At 39.0% G+C, this 15308-nt stretch overlaps 1 protein-coding gene across 1 annotated transcript in view; it reads right to left on the reverse strand.

Annotated features, from left to right (window-relative positions):
* Window positions 1–15308, reverse strand: part of NUP214 (nucleoporin 214kDa) — a 125923-nt gene that overhangs the window by 90726 nt on the left and 19889 nt on the right. The window contains exons 11-14 of the mRNA XM_006892442.1: window positions 13005–13166; window positions 4881–5334; window positions 2274–2449; window positions 320–414 (exon numbers count right to left, since the gene is read on the reverse strand). Coding sequence (XP_006892504.1) covers window positions 320–414; window positions 2274–2449; window positions 4881–5334; window positions 13005–13166 — 887 coding nt within the window. The remainder of the gene's footprint in view (window positions 1–319; window positions 415–2273; window positions 2450–4880; window positions 5335–13004; window positions 13167–15308) is intronic.

The following is a 15308-nucleotide window of genomic DNA, read 5'->3' on the forward strand; positions in this document are numbered from 1 at the left end:
GAGTTTAGGGCTGTTGTACATAGGGTTGCTATGAGTCGCAAGTGACTCGACGGCACATAACAACAACAACCACCACCATCTTTTTAATTCATAAAAAGAAGAGAGGGAAAAATGAAAGCATCAACAGAAATACATTGAGGAGCCAGAGGATAAAAGAATTCTAAACTCCAGAGTGGTGATCAATGCTTTCTAAGAGTACACACAGTAACTATACAATTTTCACAGTTTGTTATTCATAAAGATCCATTTTACTATATACATATATGATTGGGGCAGTAGATCAGTAAACGTATGCAATGAAAATGGAATTTCAACACACCTGGGAAGACCCAGACTTTGTCACCGGAGGGGCAATCCTGGCTGACTTCTGAGTCATTGAGGATGCTGGACTTGAACTGCCCTGAGCAGACCGTCCTGTGAGAAAGAGAAGCCAGTCAAAACAGATAGCATTTATTCCCATCACTTCTCCTATCACATGTATCCTTTCCTCAAATCTAAGAAAACAAATTACTGATTGTCCCTGGTTCCTTTTTAAGACCCTTGTAATCAATAGTGTCTTTCTGTCAGATGTGTTGACCTCTGCTCTAAGATACTGAAAAGCATATGTTAGACCTGTAAATGTGAAACCCTTTACAAAGCAAACAATGAGTATCCAGGTCCAGGACCCAGAAACCATTGGGTTCATCCTTGTTACTTATAAAGTAGTATTCTCAAGGACAGAGTACTCCTGCCGTACTTCTGGGAACTGGGGAACAAAACTTTAAAACTACCTAGAACAATGATTCCCCAATACCCTGTAAAAACTCACAGGGTCTTCAGTAGCCTTCTGGAACTCTCTCAGACAAGTCTCATCCTATTGTGCATTAAAATAATCTATGGAGCTTTTTAAAAAACAAATACACTAAAGAGTCACACCTCAGCCTCATCCCCAGAGTCTGGTAAATTAAGAAAGTGGTTCAAAAACTCAAACTCATTGCTGTCAAGCAAAAACTAATTCATAACGGATGTTCCATCAGGTTTCCAAGGCTGTCAATCTCATGGGAAGAGATTGTCCAGTTTTCCTTAATGGAGCTGCTAGTGGATTCAGACAACCAGAGGTGCAGCCTTTGAGAGCTCCCTGAAGAGTGGATTCCTCAGTAATTCTAGTATGAAACTGGGACTGAGAACCAACAGACTAGGATCTTCCATAATAAAAACAATAGGGGCAGGGAGATTTGAGTGGTGAGAAGTGGAAAGAGGTTATTATATGCATTCCAGGGTCCAAGTTTTATCTCCCAAAGAGCAACAAGATATTAAAATTAATGTAATTTTTCTTCATTTTGGGATTAGAAAGATGTCTTTCAGAATCTAATGAAAACTATGGACTCTTGTAGGAAGAGGCTATGGCAGATTTCACAAGGCAGCCTTTCTCCCAGGCAGTAAGAAAATATTTCAGATCACCATGATTGCTTAGCATTTACCAAAATAATACATGTCACTCATAAACCAAACAGCCAAACTAGATATTACCCCCCCAGCATTCATGAAAGTAACCACTCAAAGCCCTAAGAGGTCTGGGAGACATCATCTTAACCACATGGCATGCACCAGGTCAGACAATGAAAGAAAGCATGTGCTCCAAATGATACATCTCTGTGGCACTACTGCTAAAGCTTCTAAAATGGAAACCAATCATGTAGAAACAACAAATCCTCTTTCTGCAGACTATGCTATCACAGGTCCTCAGGTGCATGTACACGAGGCATATTCCTTTGGCCATGGAGTTCAGCCAAGTAATTCAGCTGAGTTACTCTAGCCAAGTTCCACCCTTTATGCTTATTTGAAGTTAAAAAAACCCACGGTCATAGTCAGTCCCAACTCACAGTAAAACCAAGAACAGAGTCGAAAACCTCCTCCTTAGGGTTTCCTTTGAAAATACGAATATAGTCACCAGGGCATTAAACACCAGTCACTGTAGGCCCCCTTTCCTCTAGATGTCTTAGTGAATTATTCTGTAACTGCTGTTCATTTAGTGCAGGCTTTATCTGAAGGTAAATAACACCACAAGATACCTTCTCTGAATTATATATATGTACCTTTAGCTCCACAAATATGAGAGACAAGTATGAGTGAATTAAAGCTATTGCAAATCTTCCCAACTCAGAGCATCCAAATTAGTGTGAGATACAAAGAACAGGATAAAAGAATCTTGTCAATTTTGGGTAGGATGCCTAACAACTGCCAACCTAGTACTGCAGAACTGAGCTCTGAAGTTGGCCACTTAAAAATCATACCTGCTAATGGAGAAGAGACTGAGGACTTTAATGCCATGGAACTCGGTGGTCCGGAGGGAGATGTGGGGTGGCTGAGGGACCCAGGTGAACCCATCTTGGGGGCAGGAGCAAACGGCAGCACTGAGGGTGCGCTCTGTGAGCTGGTAACAGGAGCAGAGGTAGTTACGGCGGTAAACCTGAAAATGGTGGCCAAGAATACATCAGCACAGGTGGCTAGAAAGATAACTTACTTCAGGTCATATGTAATGTTATCACAGGATAAGTTGTGAGGCAGGCCATCCTGACTGCATGAAATATAACTACATATACAGTATTACAGAAGGTGAAACAAGAAAATACTGTCTGCTTGTTTAGGAATGATTATTCAACTATCAAGTAGGTACTTAACATAAACATGAAATTACCACAGTAATGTCTGACATCAAGTAAATTACAACTCACAGTGATCTATGACAAGGAGGAGAGTGACAGCCACGGGGTTTCCTACACAGGAGTTTTTACAGGACCAGACTGCCAGGCCTTTAGCAGCTGAGAACTTTAACCACTACGTCATTAGGCTTTCTTGTTTACCATGATAGGAAATAACTATTTTCTACTCTTTCAATCTGAGTTTAAAAAAAAATGAGGGTAAAATGGTCAGGTGAGAGAGACCCAATGCTGCGGCTTCTAGTTGCTGTGCCATTGAGTCGGAACTGACCTATACCTGACCTGCCAGTGGGTTTTCAGAGGCAATTAAGTTGCTGGGAGGAGATCTTTCCTTTGCAGCAGCTGGTGGATTCAAACCACAGGCCTTTGGAATTGCAGCACAGCTTCTTACCACTAGGCTACCAGAGCTCCCAAGAAGAGGTTAATACATTCTCTTTTGCCAAAGAAAAGCACTCATTTTGAAGGGCAAATGCTTCCTCTGGAGAGAGACAAAGGAAGAGGAAAGTAGGCTGCCATCTTTGAGAAGTTTACAGATCAATGAGAATTTTGAGTCAGTTAAACATGGTGTGCAAAAAGTCAAGCTGGGTATGATAAATATTCAGCAAAAGATGGCCAGTCAAATAAACTATGGTGCACAAAAAAAGGGAACAATATGCAGACATCCAAATAAGTGGCTCACCACGCACTCATTTAACATTCACAACCAACAATGACAGCAGCAGACACATCAGCAACCACCACCACCACCACGACAAAGATACCAAAGTAGACATGGAGGAAAAAAAACACTAAGTGTACTCAGTGGTTGTTCTGATGGCCAACAAACACATGAAGAAATGCTCAAGAACACTACTAAGAGAGAGATGCAAATCAAAACAACTACGAGCTACTATCTCACCCTAGCAAAAATAGCACCATTCAATAAGACATCAAACAACAAATGCTAACAAGGCCGTGGAGAAATTGGAACTCTCATACACTGCTGGTGGAAATGTAAAATGGTGCAACCACTATGGAAAGCAGTTTGGTACTTCTTTAAAAAGATGGGACTAGACGTACCATTTGATCCAGTAATCCCACTACCAGGTAAATATCCCAGAGAAGTAACAGCTGCAACATAAACTAATGCACATCCATGTTTACTATAGCATTATTTACAATAGCAGATGTGGAAACAGTTCAGTGTCCATCAACAGACTAATGGCTAAAGTAACTGTGGTGAAATGTATTATGTATTATTTAAAAGAGTATTATGTATTATTTAAAAATGATCAAGAATTTGTGAAATATTGCACAACACGGATAAAAACAAGAGCAAATGATGCTAAGTGACAAAAGTTAATTACAAAAGGACAATAATGACATATGACCACTAATATAAAAAGCTAAGGAAAGGTTTACATAAAGATAGAATCAATGCCTGAGAGTTAACAGAGATAAGAAAGGAGGAAGAGGGGAGAAAAAAATTTAATAGATTAATTCAACAAAGGAAAAGGCAACATACAGTGAGAGCTTGGAGAGACATTGCAATTAATTACATTAATTAACTGTAACTGACGTACAAAACAAAATGTGTGTGAATGACTGAAAGAAAAGCAGTATGATTCGTAAACTTTTACTCAAATGGAAAAATAATTGGCTATCTTGGTAAAGATTACAGGATATGGGGATTACTTCCTTCAAGAATTTATATTCTAGTAGGGAGAATACAGAAGTACATAAAGTAAATAAGATATGAGTAGGCAGGACTCAGATCTAAGAGGAACTATATACTATGTTAAAGACTTCAGACTGTATCCAAAAGGCAGTGAGAAGCCAGTGGACCAGGCTGTGAGCCAGAAGAATGACCCCGAAATGTTTACAATTTTACAAGCTCATTTTAGCAGCTGAGAAATAGGACAAGTATTCATTTCCTTTATAAGATACACACTCGTTATTACTTTTTAAAAAATAAACAAGGAAATATCCCACATCTAAATATATATTTCTAATAATTTTTAGAATTCTACCTAATAGACTCTTTTGAATTCAACCACTGATAAAATCAAAGCTTTTATGTTTGAATTTTTACCATTTGCAAGTAGTACTTCAGGGAAAAAGGAAACTTAAGTGACTCTCGTGAACAGCACACAAGACTTCTCATCTCACAGAAAAATCAAATATTCTTCAAAAATCACTTACTTTTCACTAAGGTTGATTTTGACTGCAGACGCTGAAGATGGGAAGGATTTCATTCCGGCATTTGGTGTATACACTGGTGTGCTCTCCAGGGTGGGTTTAAAACCCACTGACGCAAAGGAAAATGACGGTGACACAGTAGATGGCATAGGGGAGGGGGCGACTGAAGTTTTCGAAGGAGGAGCAAAAGAAAAGTTTGAAGCAGAGCCCAGGGTTGGTTTGGAACTGTCTGATGCAACAGAATATGAAGGGGGTTCCCCAGGGACAGAACCAGATGACTTTAAGGATGAACTAAAGGAGAACATGGCAGGGCTTCCACCAACAGCTGACAAAGAGACAGTAGCGGTGGGAAACGTGGGCAACACAAATGGAGCAGGAGCAGGAGCAGGAGGTCCAGCTGCTGTGGTATCAAATTTTTGAGGGGCCGGAGGGAAGGTTGGGGTGGTGGGAGTACTTCCTGCAACAAAAAACAAACAAACAAAAAATGCCACAGAAAGGCAAAAGTTATTGCTGAGAATGTAAAGAGCAAAACATATGCCAATTCAACAGCTTCTACATGTATAATTTGGCAACAGTGACCCCAGCCTTCAAGTGGTGTGACCATTCTCACCCTCATTTCCGTAGGTGTTCTTTCCTCATTAGCAAAAAACTCACTGTTTCTAAGGTTCCTATAAAATTTTGCCAGTTTCTATTGTCAATTTGATCCCGTAATAGTTTACCATAGCCTTATGAAAATTTCATATTGTCTTTTCACAAGTGATAAGCATAGCCACTGTGAAAATTTTGAGAATACAGAGTAGTATTTTCATGTGGGCTTTTATGCCAATGAAGTATGTGTACCAAAATACTGACAGTGGACATTGTTGGATTTATTTGTATTTTCTAATTTTTCTCAAAAATACACAAAGACCCCCCCAAAAACACCAACAAAATCCACAAGAAAAACCAAACCCAATAAATGTATAAAATATAAACAAAAATAAAATCTTAATGTCCTTTCTATTTTGGTCACCATTTTACTATCCATATTTCAGGCATTTTGGGTTTTTATGTCTTTCTCCCTCAAGAAAAATGGGATCACACAATATATAGTACTTTTTCTTTTAATTTTATTTTTTATTGATATTTTAATAAAGTTTACAGAAAACTTGTATTTCCAGTCATTCATTCTTGCACATTTTCCTCCCTATCCCCCCACAGTTCACTTTTCTCTTTAAAAAAATTCTTTTATTGTTACAGTTTCCTCCCCCCCAAGTCCCCCAGTCCACTTTGCTTATGCACCTCTTATTCTGGACTGTTGTCATGGAAATACTACTTAATCACATATTCCTTTTAAATCATTCTTTCTCTCATTTGTTTCTTATTTATCCCCCCTTTTCTTAATTTGGGCCCAACCGTGAGCTTAGTCTTGTTAGTCCTTAGTAACAGTGGCATATTTGTCCTTTTGTGACTGAGATAATTCACTCAGTATAATATCCTCCAGGGTCAACCATTTTGTATAATATTTTGAGTTCCTTGTTTTTCAATGCTGCATCGTATTCCATTGTGTGACTATACCATAGTTTCTCTACCCATTCATTTGTTGATGGGCACTTGGGTTGCTTCCATCTCTTTGCTATTGTGAACAACATAGCCATAAACATGGGTGTGCATATATCTGTTTGGGTGTCAGTTCTGGTTTCTTTGGAGTATATAGCCAGTAGTGCAACTGCTGGGTCAAATGGTATTTCTATTTCCAACTTTTAGACAAAGCACCATACTACCTTCCATAGTGATCGCTCCACTTTACATTCCCACCAGCGGTGAATAAGGGTTCCAATTTCTCCACAACCTCGCCAGCATTTGTTGTCTGAAGGATCCCTGAAGGGTTAACCGCAATACTGAGGAGTCTGCTGTACAAGGAAATGTTCCAGGAACCCTGAGGCCCTTGCATGCCAGGGACCCTTAGAAATGACTTTGTTCCAGGAATTGCTCTGCATCAGCACTCCTTAATAAGCTGTTTTACCCCTAAAGGGTTAAGCTGAGAAAAGTTCTAAAGGCTAGAGAATGTTTCTAAGGACATCGAGTCAACAGTCCTTTATCAGACTTTTTTTTTTCAATATTAGTCATAATTTATTTTGATTGACAGTCAAATACCTTGTTCACAGTCAATGAAACACAAATAGAATTCTTCTATTCTTCTCTAGGGTCCATATGACATCAGCAATGATATCCCTGGTGCCGTGGTGTCTTCTAAACTCAGCTTGAACATATCAATTCCCTGTCAATGCACTAGGATTTTTTTGGATGACCTTCAGCAATATTTTTATTGCATGTCTATTAATGATATTGTTATATAATTTCCAAATTCTTTTGGGTCATCTTTCTTGGGAATGGGAACAAATAAGGATCTCTTCCAGTCAGTTGGGCAGGTAACTATCCTTTAAATTTCTTGGCATCGACTGATGAGTTTATCCAGGATTGCATCTGTTAGTTGAAACATGCCAATCAGTATCCCATATATTCCTGGGGCCTTATTTTTTGCCAGTGTCTTCAATGCAGCTGGAATGTCTTTCTTTGTTCTTTTTGATAGCCATGCTCGTGTTCATGGTGATGCCTTTGCACTGGATCTTTCATTCAATATGCAGGCCCAGGTTGCCTTTTAAATCTTCTGTTTCTCGGACCTCACACATCACCTCTCAGCCAGAATCGGGAGCCAGAGGCCCCTGCTCGGGCCTCTGCGACCGGTTCATGAATCCTGGTCCTTGCTTGGAGTCTCGGATTCCAAGGCGTGCGAAGCGAAATAGGAAAGCTCGACATCCATGATGTAGGCTCGTGGGGTGGCAGTGCAGGGGGCCTATCAGACTTACTCAACCACTGCATCCACAAGTCAAAATACAGTGGGAAAACAGTGTCTTGGGTAGTTTAAAATAACTTGCTCCAGCCAAAATATTTTTTGTTTCTCTGTACCCTAAAAGATGTGTATATGCATTTCAGCACCCTGAAAAACCTGTACATGCTCTTCAGCATATGTCTTTCTTTGTGCTTTACAATAAATACCAGGTCCAGCTCCAAAAGGGTGCTGCTAGTCTAACAAAGCTTTAGCCCTTCGTCTCTGTACCTCTAGTGAGTCTCTGCCTTCTGTGACCAACGAGCCCAGAACACCAGGTACAACAGCTGTTTACTGCTCTGTTGATCTTTACTATTGTTAGTGGGGTGAGATGGTATCACATTGTTGATTTGCATCCCTTAGAGCTAGGGATTCTGAACATTTCTCTTCATGTGTTTGTTCACCATTTGAATGTCTTCTTTGGTTAAGTGTCTGTTCCTATCTTGTGCCCACTGGAGTATTCTATGTTGTTGCTGTTATGTGTCATCCAACTCATAGCAACCCTATGTACAACAGCCCTAAACCCTACTCTATCCTGTGCCAATCTCACTGCCTCTGACACACCCATCCCAATTACCCCAGTCACTGAATCAATCCACCTCATAGAGGGTCTTCCCCTTCTGCACCGTCCCTCCACCCTCCCAATCATGATGTCCCTCTCCAAGGACCTGTCCGTCCTTACAACATGTCCAAAGTATGTCAGACGAAACCTCAGAATCCTTGCCTCCAAGGAGCAGCCTGGTTTAACCCTCTCCAGGATTAATCTGTTTGTTTTTTTGGCAGTCCAAGGTATATTCAATACTCTTCTCCAGCACCACAGCTCAAAGGCGTCAATTCTCCTATCCTCCTTAGCCATTGTCCAACTCTCTGATGCCTAACAAGTGATTGCAAAGACCATAGCCTGTATAAGACACACCTTAGTCTTCAGATTGACACCATTGCTCTTCAGTACCCTGGAGAGGTCCCTAATAGCAGACTTCCCCATTGCAATACATTTTTTTATTTCCTGGCTACTGGTGCCAAGAGTGTTGACCGTGGAGCCAAGCAGAGTAAAGTTGTTAACAAGCTCAATCTCTTCACCATCCATCCAGATGCTGCCAATTGGTCCAGTGGCGAGAATCTTTATCTTTGAGACACTGACCCTCTGCAGCAAGCATTTCAGGTCCTCCTCAGTTTCAGCAAGCAGGGTTGTGTCATCTGCATAATGCAGGGTTGTGTCATCTGCATAACGCAGATTGTTAATAGATCTTCCACCAAACCTGATGCCAAACTTTTCCTCATAGAGCCCAGCCTCTCAGGTAATCTGTTCTGCATACAGGTTGAAAAGGTATGGAGACAGGACGCATCCCTGGCGTACGCCCTTCCTAATTTTGAACCAAGCAGTGTTTCCTTGCTCTGTTCTGATGACTGCCTCTTGGTCCAAGTATAGGTTTTGCATTACAACGATCAAGTGTTCTGGGATTCCCATTCTTCTCAGAGTCAGCCACAGTTTGTTATGATCCACACAGTCAAACGCCTTTGCATAATCAATGAAACACAGATAGACATTGTTCTGGTATTCCCTGCTTTCAGCTAAGATCCATCTAACATTAGCTACAATAACCCCTTCTAAACCCAGCCTGGACTTCCGGCAGTTCTCTGCTGATGTGCTGTTCCAGTCATTTTTGGATAATCTTCAGTAGAATCTTGCTTGCATGTGAAATCAATTATATCATTCTATAGTTTCCACACTCTGTTGGGTCACCTTCTTTGGAATGGGAACAAATATAGATCTCTTCCAGTCACTTGGCCAAGTGGTTGTTCTCCAGATTTCTTGGCGCAACTTGGTGAGCACATCCAGGGCAGCATCTGTGAACTGAAATATGTCAACTGGTATACCATCTATTCCTGGGGCCTTATTTTTTACTATTTCCTTCAAAGCAGCTTGAACTTCTTCATCACCATAGGCTCTTGCTCATATGTGATTCCATTAAATTCTTCTGTGTCTGCCAGTTCCTTTTGCTATAGTGACTCAATATATTCTTTGCATCTTCTTTTAATATTTCCTGGATCATTTAATATTCTGCCCTATAAAGTCCCTTTTTTAGACATGTCATTACCAAGTATTTCTTCCCAGTCTGTGGCTTTCCTTTTCATCCTGTTGGAGAAGTTCTTTGATGTGCATAGGAATATGATTCTTAGAAGGTACCAGTCATCTATTTTATTTCTCTCCGGGTTTTTCAGGATGCTTGGGAGGCCATTCATGCTGTGGATTAGGGCTTTTAAGAGTTCTTCTAAGCTTTTCTCTGATGAATTTTATAGTCGTTGGCTTTATTCCTAGGTCCTTAATCCACTTGTAGTTGGTTTTTGTGTATGGTGTGAAGTATGGGTCTTGCTTGAGTTTTCTACAGGTAGTTTTTCAATTTTGTCACTATCATTTGTTAAAGAGGCTTTCGTTTCCCCATTTAACTGATTTCATCTCCTTGTCAAAAATCAGTTGACCATAAGTAGAGCTGACTTCTAGGTTCTCAATTCTATTCCATTGATCTATGTCTCTGTCACTGTACCAGTACCATACTGTCTTGACCACACAGCTGTGTAATAGGACTTGAGATCAGGGAGTGAGATGCCTCCTACCTTGTTTCCCTTTTTAGAGTACTTTATTTATCCAAGGTCTCTTTCCATTCCAGATGAAACTGGAAACTGCCTTTTCTATCTCGTTGAAGTATAGAATTGGTATTTGTATTCGGATTGCACTGAACTAGTTGATTGCCTTTGGTAGAACTGTCATTTTCACAATATTGAGTCTTCCTATCCAAGAGCATGGTATATTCTTCTATTTCTCCTGGTCTCTTTTTGTTTCTTGTAGTAATGTTTTGTAATTGTCTTTGAATAGATCTTTTGTGTTTCTAATTAAGATTTACTCTCAAGTATTTAATCTCTTGATTAGTTATTGTGATGGGTAGTGTTTTTCTTAGCTCTAGTTTTGTATTCTCTTTGTCACTGTAGAGAAATCCAATTGATTTTTGTTTTTATTTTTAGGGTTTGTTTGTTGTATTTTATTGTGTGTGTACCATCAATTCAGATCTGACTGGTACAAGAGGAGATTGTCCCTTCTTCTCCAGCAGAGCATCTGGTAGATTCAAATCACGTTCCTCTGGGATTGCAGTGCAGCTTCTTGCCACTAGGCCACCAGAGCTCCGTTCCCCCACCCCCCCAATTGATTGTGGTTTTTTTTCTCTCTTTCTCCTCCTCCTCTTCCTTTTTTTTTCTATAATTATATTTTATTAATTTTCATAAACATTTACAGAGATTTCGGGTTTCCATTCATTCATTGTTGCACTATTCTCCAATTGATTGTTGTATGTTGATCTTATATCCTGACACTTTTCTGAATTGGTCAACTATGTCCAATAGTTTTCTTGCTAAGTCTTTAAGGTTTTCTAAGTATACTATCATATCATCTGCACAGAGAGATTATTTTACCTCCTCTTCGCCAATTTGAATACCTCTTATTTCCTTCTTTTGTGTTATTGCTATCACTAAGATTTCTAATATAGTACTGAATAGGAGAGGTGATAGTGGGCATTCTCAAAGGAAATGCCTTTAATCTCTCTCCATTGAAAACAATGTTGCCTCTTGGTCTGGAGCATATACTTACTATGTTGAGGAAATTCCCCTCTATTTCTATTCTTTTTTTTTAATGGAACACTTCTTGCTGATCTTCTCTGTATCGTTCCAGTTTTAGTATATGTGCTGCCGAAGTGAGCACTATTTCTACTTTCTATTTCTGTTGAGTGTTTTAACCAGGAAACGGTGTTGGATTTTGTCAAAGGCCTTTTCTGCATTAATTAATGGGATCATATTCTTGTTCTATTCATATTCTGGGTTCTTGTTCTTTGCTTTGTTAATGTGATGAATTACACTGATTGTTTTGCTTATGTTAAACCATCCTTGCACAGCTGTTATGAATCCTACTTGGTCATGGGGAATTACTGCTGAATTCTATTGGCTATGATTTTTGCACCTATGTTAATGAGACATACTAGTCTACAGCTTTCTATTTTGGTGGTGTCTTTACCTGAATTTGGTACCAAGGATATGTAAGTCTGGGAGACCTCCATCTTTTTCTATTTTCTGAAATGCTTTTTATAGAATTGGTGACAATTCTTCTCTGAATGTTTGATAAAATTCACTTGTAAAACTATGCGGTCCAGGGCTTTTTTTTGTTGGAAGTTGTTTTATTACCTATTCTTGTTTTATATTGGGTCTGTTCAGTGTTTGCTTAAGTCTGTGTCAGTTTACGTAGGCTGTGAGTTTCTAAGTATCTGTCCATTTCCTCTAGGTTTTCGTATTTGTTTGAGTATAGTTTTTCCTAATAGTCCACTGTTAACCCTTTTACTTTAGCTGGTGTTATTATAACATTGCTTTTTTCATCTCTTACTCAAATTATTTGTCTTTTCCTTTGTTAGATTTGCTAGTGGTTTGTTGATTTTATTGACCTATTTGAGGAACAAACCCCTGGATTTGTTGATGGTTTCAACTGTTTTCTATTTGATTTATTTATGTCTTAATTTTTATAATTTCAGTTTTTTTAGAAGGTGTCAGGTTTTCCTGTTGTACTTCTTCAAATCGCTGGAGATGTTGGTTAGAGAGTCAATTATTTTTTCTTATCTTTTGATGTGCCTGCTTATTGCTATAAATTGATCTCCAATATATAGTACTTTTTCACAATTATCCCATTAACTTTTGATGTCAATAAATATGACATCTCACAGCTCTGATGGCCTAGTGGATAAGGAGCGATGTGGCCAACCCAAAGGCAGGCAGTTCTAATCTACCAGTTGCTCCTTGGAAATATCACCTCCCATGCAATACATAGCCTCTAAAAACCTACTGGAGGGTCAGCTCTGAATTAGTTCCAACTTGAGGGCAATGAGTTGTTTTAGTTGTTCACACTATAAAGATTCCATTTATTTATCAAAAATTTAGGATTAAGTACAAAGTCTTTAGGATTCTGATCATATATATGGTCTTATATTGATGGTAAATAATTTGATAGCGTCCATATGAATGATTTTCCTCTTTGTCCAAAGTAAAGTTGTAAAGATTGGCGATAAGGGAAGCCAAGTATGTACAAATATACGTGAGGAAAAATGTATTCTTTGCTTTATTTAGAGAGGTCAGATAATAATAATTATTATTATCATTCTCTTTAGGAATATTCCCATATAAGCTAACAATAGTCTCTTTCTGACAAAGGAAGGAGAACCACATACCTGACGACTTGGGTTGTCGCTCCCCTTCTAATGAGAGCTCTTCTGGTGACTTGATAAGGGATCTAATGCCAGGATTTTGATTGATCATATAAAATGGGCAAAGCACACCATCAGTTGAAAGTAACATAAGAACTGGGGCAGGAGGAAGAGTCTTTTCATCATCTGTATTAAAAAAAGAAAGAAAGAAAGAAATTGTGGTAAAAACAAACTAAAGTCAATATAAGGGCTTAGTCCTAGAAAAAAAAGACCTCAATGGAAGAGAAGGGAGCTTGATGAACTGACTCCTCTTAAAAGAAGCTCACATCAGTTTATTCTGATTCAGACCTCAGGCGACTTTTGTGCAGCAGGTATTTATCTAAAGAGCACAACTGACACTATCAAATCATTGTCGGTTATTTTAAACCTGCATTCCCAAAGCTCTTACATTCCCAAAGCTTGGATAGTTCTTATGAATGTGTTCAGAAGGTATGACCAGAATTTTTCTGACCAAGACAGGAGTCTCCAGGTGTACTGAGAAGAGAATGACAGATGAGGCCTTTTGGAAAGTATGTGGCAGGACAGAAAGATGAGTCAAATGACTATGCATTTACTCACAAGAGAATCATACAAGCACTTTTCCTTTGTATTTAAAACTCCAAGAGAGCCAGAGTAAATCAGCTTCTGGACAGTGTAAACTGCTAAGCAGACTAGAAACTTCTGCCTGACTGGGGAAAGGACAAAAAACTTACGGATGCCTGGCAGGGACACCTCTCTAAAAACAGAAGCACCAGAAGGAAGATAGAGAGCATTTTTCTGGCTATAGTTTCCCATTTCCCCGGCAAGACTCTGACAGTAGAGACACAGACCAGCCTCAATTTGGAAGCCACAATAGTTCTGTTTTGTAAGAGAAACACACACCAAATATTGCCATATAGCATGCACTCTGATTAGGGTATTAGAAAATTCTTCACAACAGTTAAAGGGAAAGGGGGCAAAAACTCTAAGGACTCTTTAGCATATGAAAAAAAGAAAGAACAAGTATTTCAACTGGTTTTAAACATATGAGAGGAATTCAAAGTAAAATACAATAGGTGGTACTGTACAATAAACAAACTATTTATCAGAGATTTAGTCCAAAATCTAGTAACATATTTCTAGTAAAGCTATGATGGACACTACTATATACTGTCAGAAATTTCTTGCTAGGTGCTGTCAAGTAGTGTATGACTCAGAGAAACCCTATGAACAAGACCTGAATCCTGTGCTCTCCTGTACCACCCTCATCATCTCTGATAACGCTTGAACCTATTACTGCAATCACCATGTCAACCTATGTCATTGGGGGTCGTCTTCTCCCTCATTGATCCTCCACCTTTCCAAGCATGACATCCCTTTCCAAGGAATAGCATCTTCTACCAACATGTCCAAAGCATGTGAGACAAAACTTCCGCATCCTTGCCTCCCAGGAGCACTCTGGCAGCACTTTTTCCAAGACAGATCTGTTCATTCTTTTGGCTGTCCTAGGGATATTCAGTTCTCTTCACCAAAAGACAACCTGAATTAGGGGTACCTTACCCTTCAAACTAGTTGTTAGAAATGGCACAAAACATGCAGTGCAGAGAAGATGCAAAATTAAATATGCATTACCCCTTCCTGACCAAGTAACCTCTCTGTTATAAATTTGACCTTAGGTTACAACTGCATAATCATGAAAAAAGATTTCAAGATTACTTATAAAAGCAAAAATATTTAAAACTACCTAACTATGCATGTAAGACTAGTTCAATAAACTATAATACGTCTACACAACAGAAGCCAACACAAATAATTAAAAAAGATAAAGATCTCTACGTAGTGATATGGAGGGGTCTTCTAAAATGTTATTAAGAAATACTGTAAAAAAATTTTTAAAAATTAAAAAAAATATTGTTAAGATAAGCAAAGTGTAATGGTATATACATAGTAAGTCTTGCACAATAAAGAGGAGAAATACCTATGTATGTGTGCTTAGGTGTTTATTTCCAGAAAAAAGAAATCTAGAAAGCATAGGATAAACCAGAGACTAAAATAAAATTATCCATGGATAACTGAAGTAAAGGCCCCGCTGAGATTTGAATCCAGGATCTCCTGTTTACCAGACAGATACCTTAGCCAAGACCCTGAATGAGATGGACTGACATGTTGTGGTAATGGAAAGTCACAATCAGCTCAAGGGCACATAACAACAACAATAGATATTATATGTTGTTGTTGTTGTTGTTATGTGCCATCGAGTCGTTTCCGACTCATAGCGACCCTATGCACAACAGCTCTAAACCCTGCTCT

Source organism: Elephantulus edwardii, unplaced genomic scaffold (assembly GCF_000299155.1).
Source record: "Elephantulus edwardii isolate Elephantulus edwardi_28Jun2011 unplaced genomic scaffold, EleEdw1.0 scaffold00116, whole genome shotgun sequence".
NCBI classification, from domain to species: domain Eukaryota; kingdom Metazoa; phylum Chordata; class Mammalia; order Macroscelidea; family Macroscelididae; genus Elephantulus; species Elephantulus edwardii.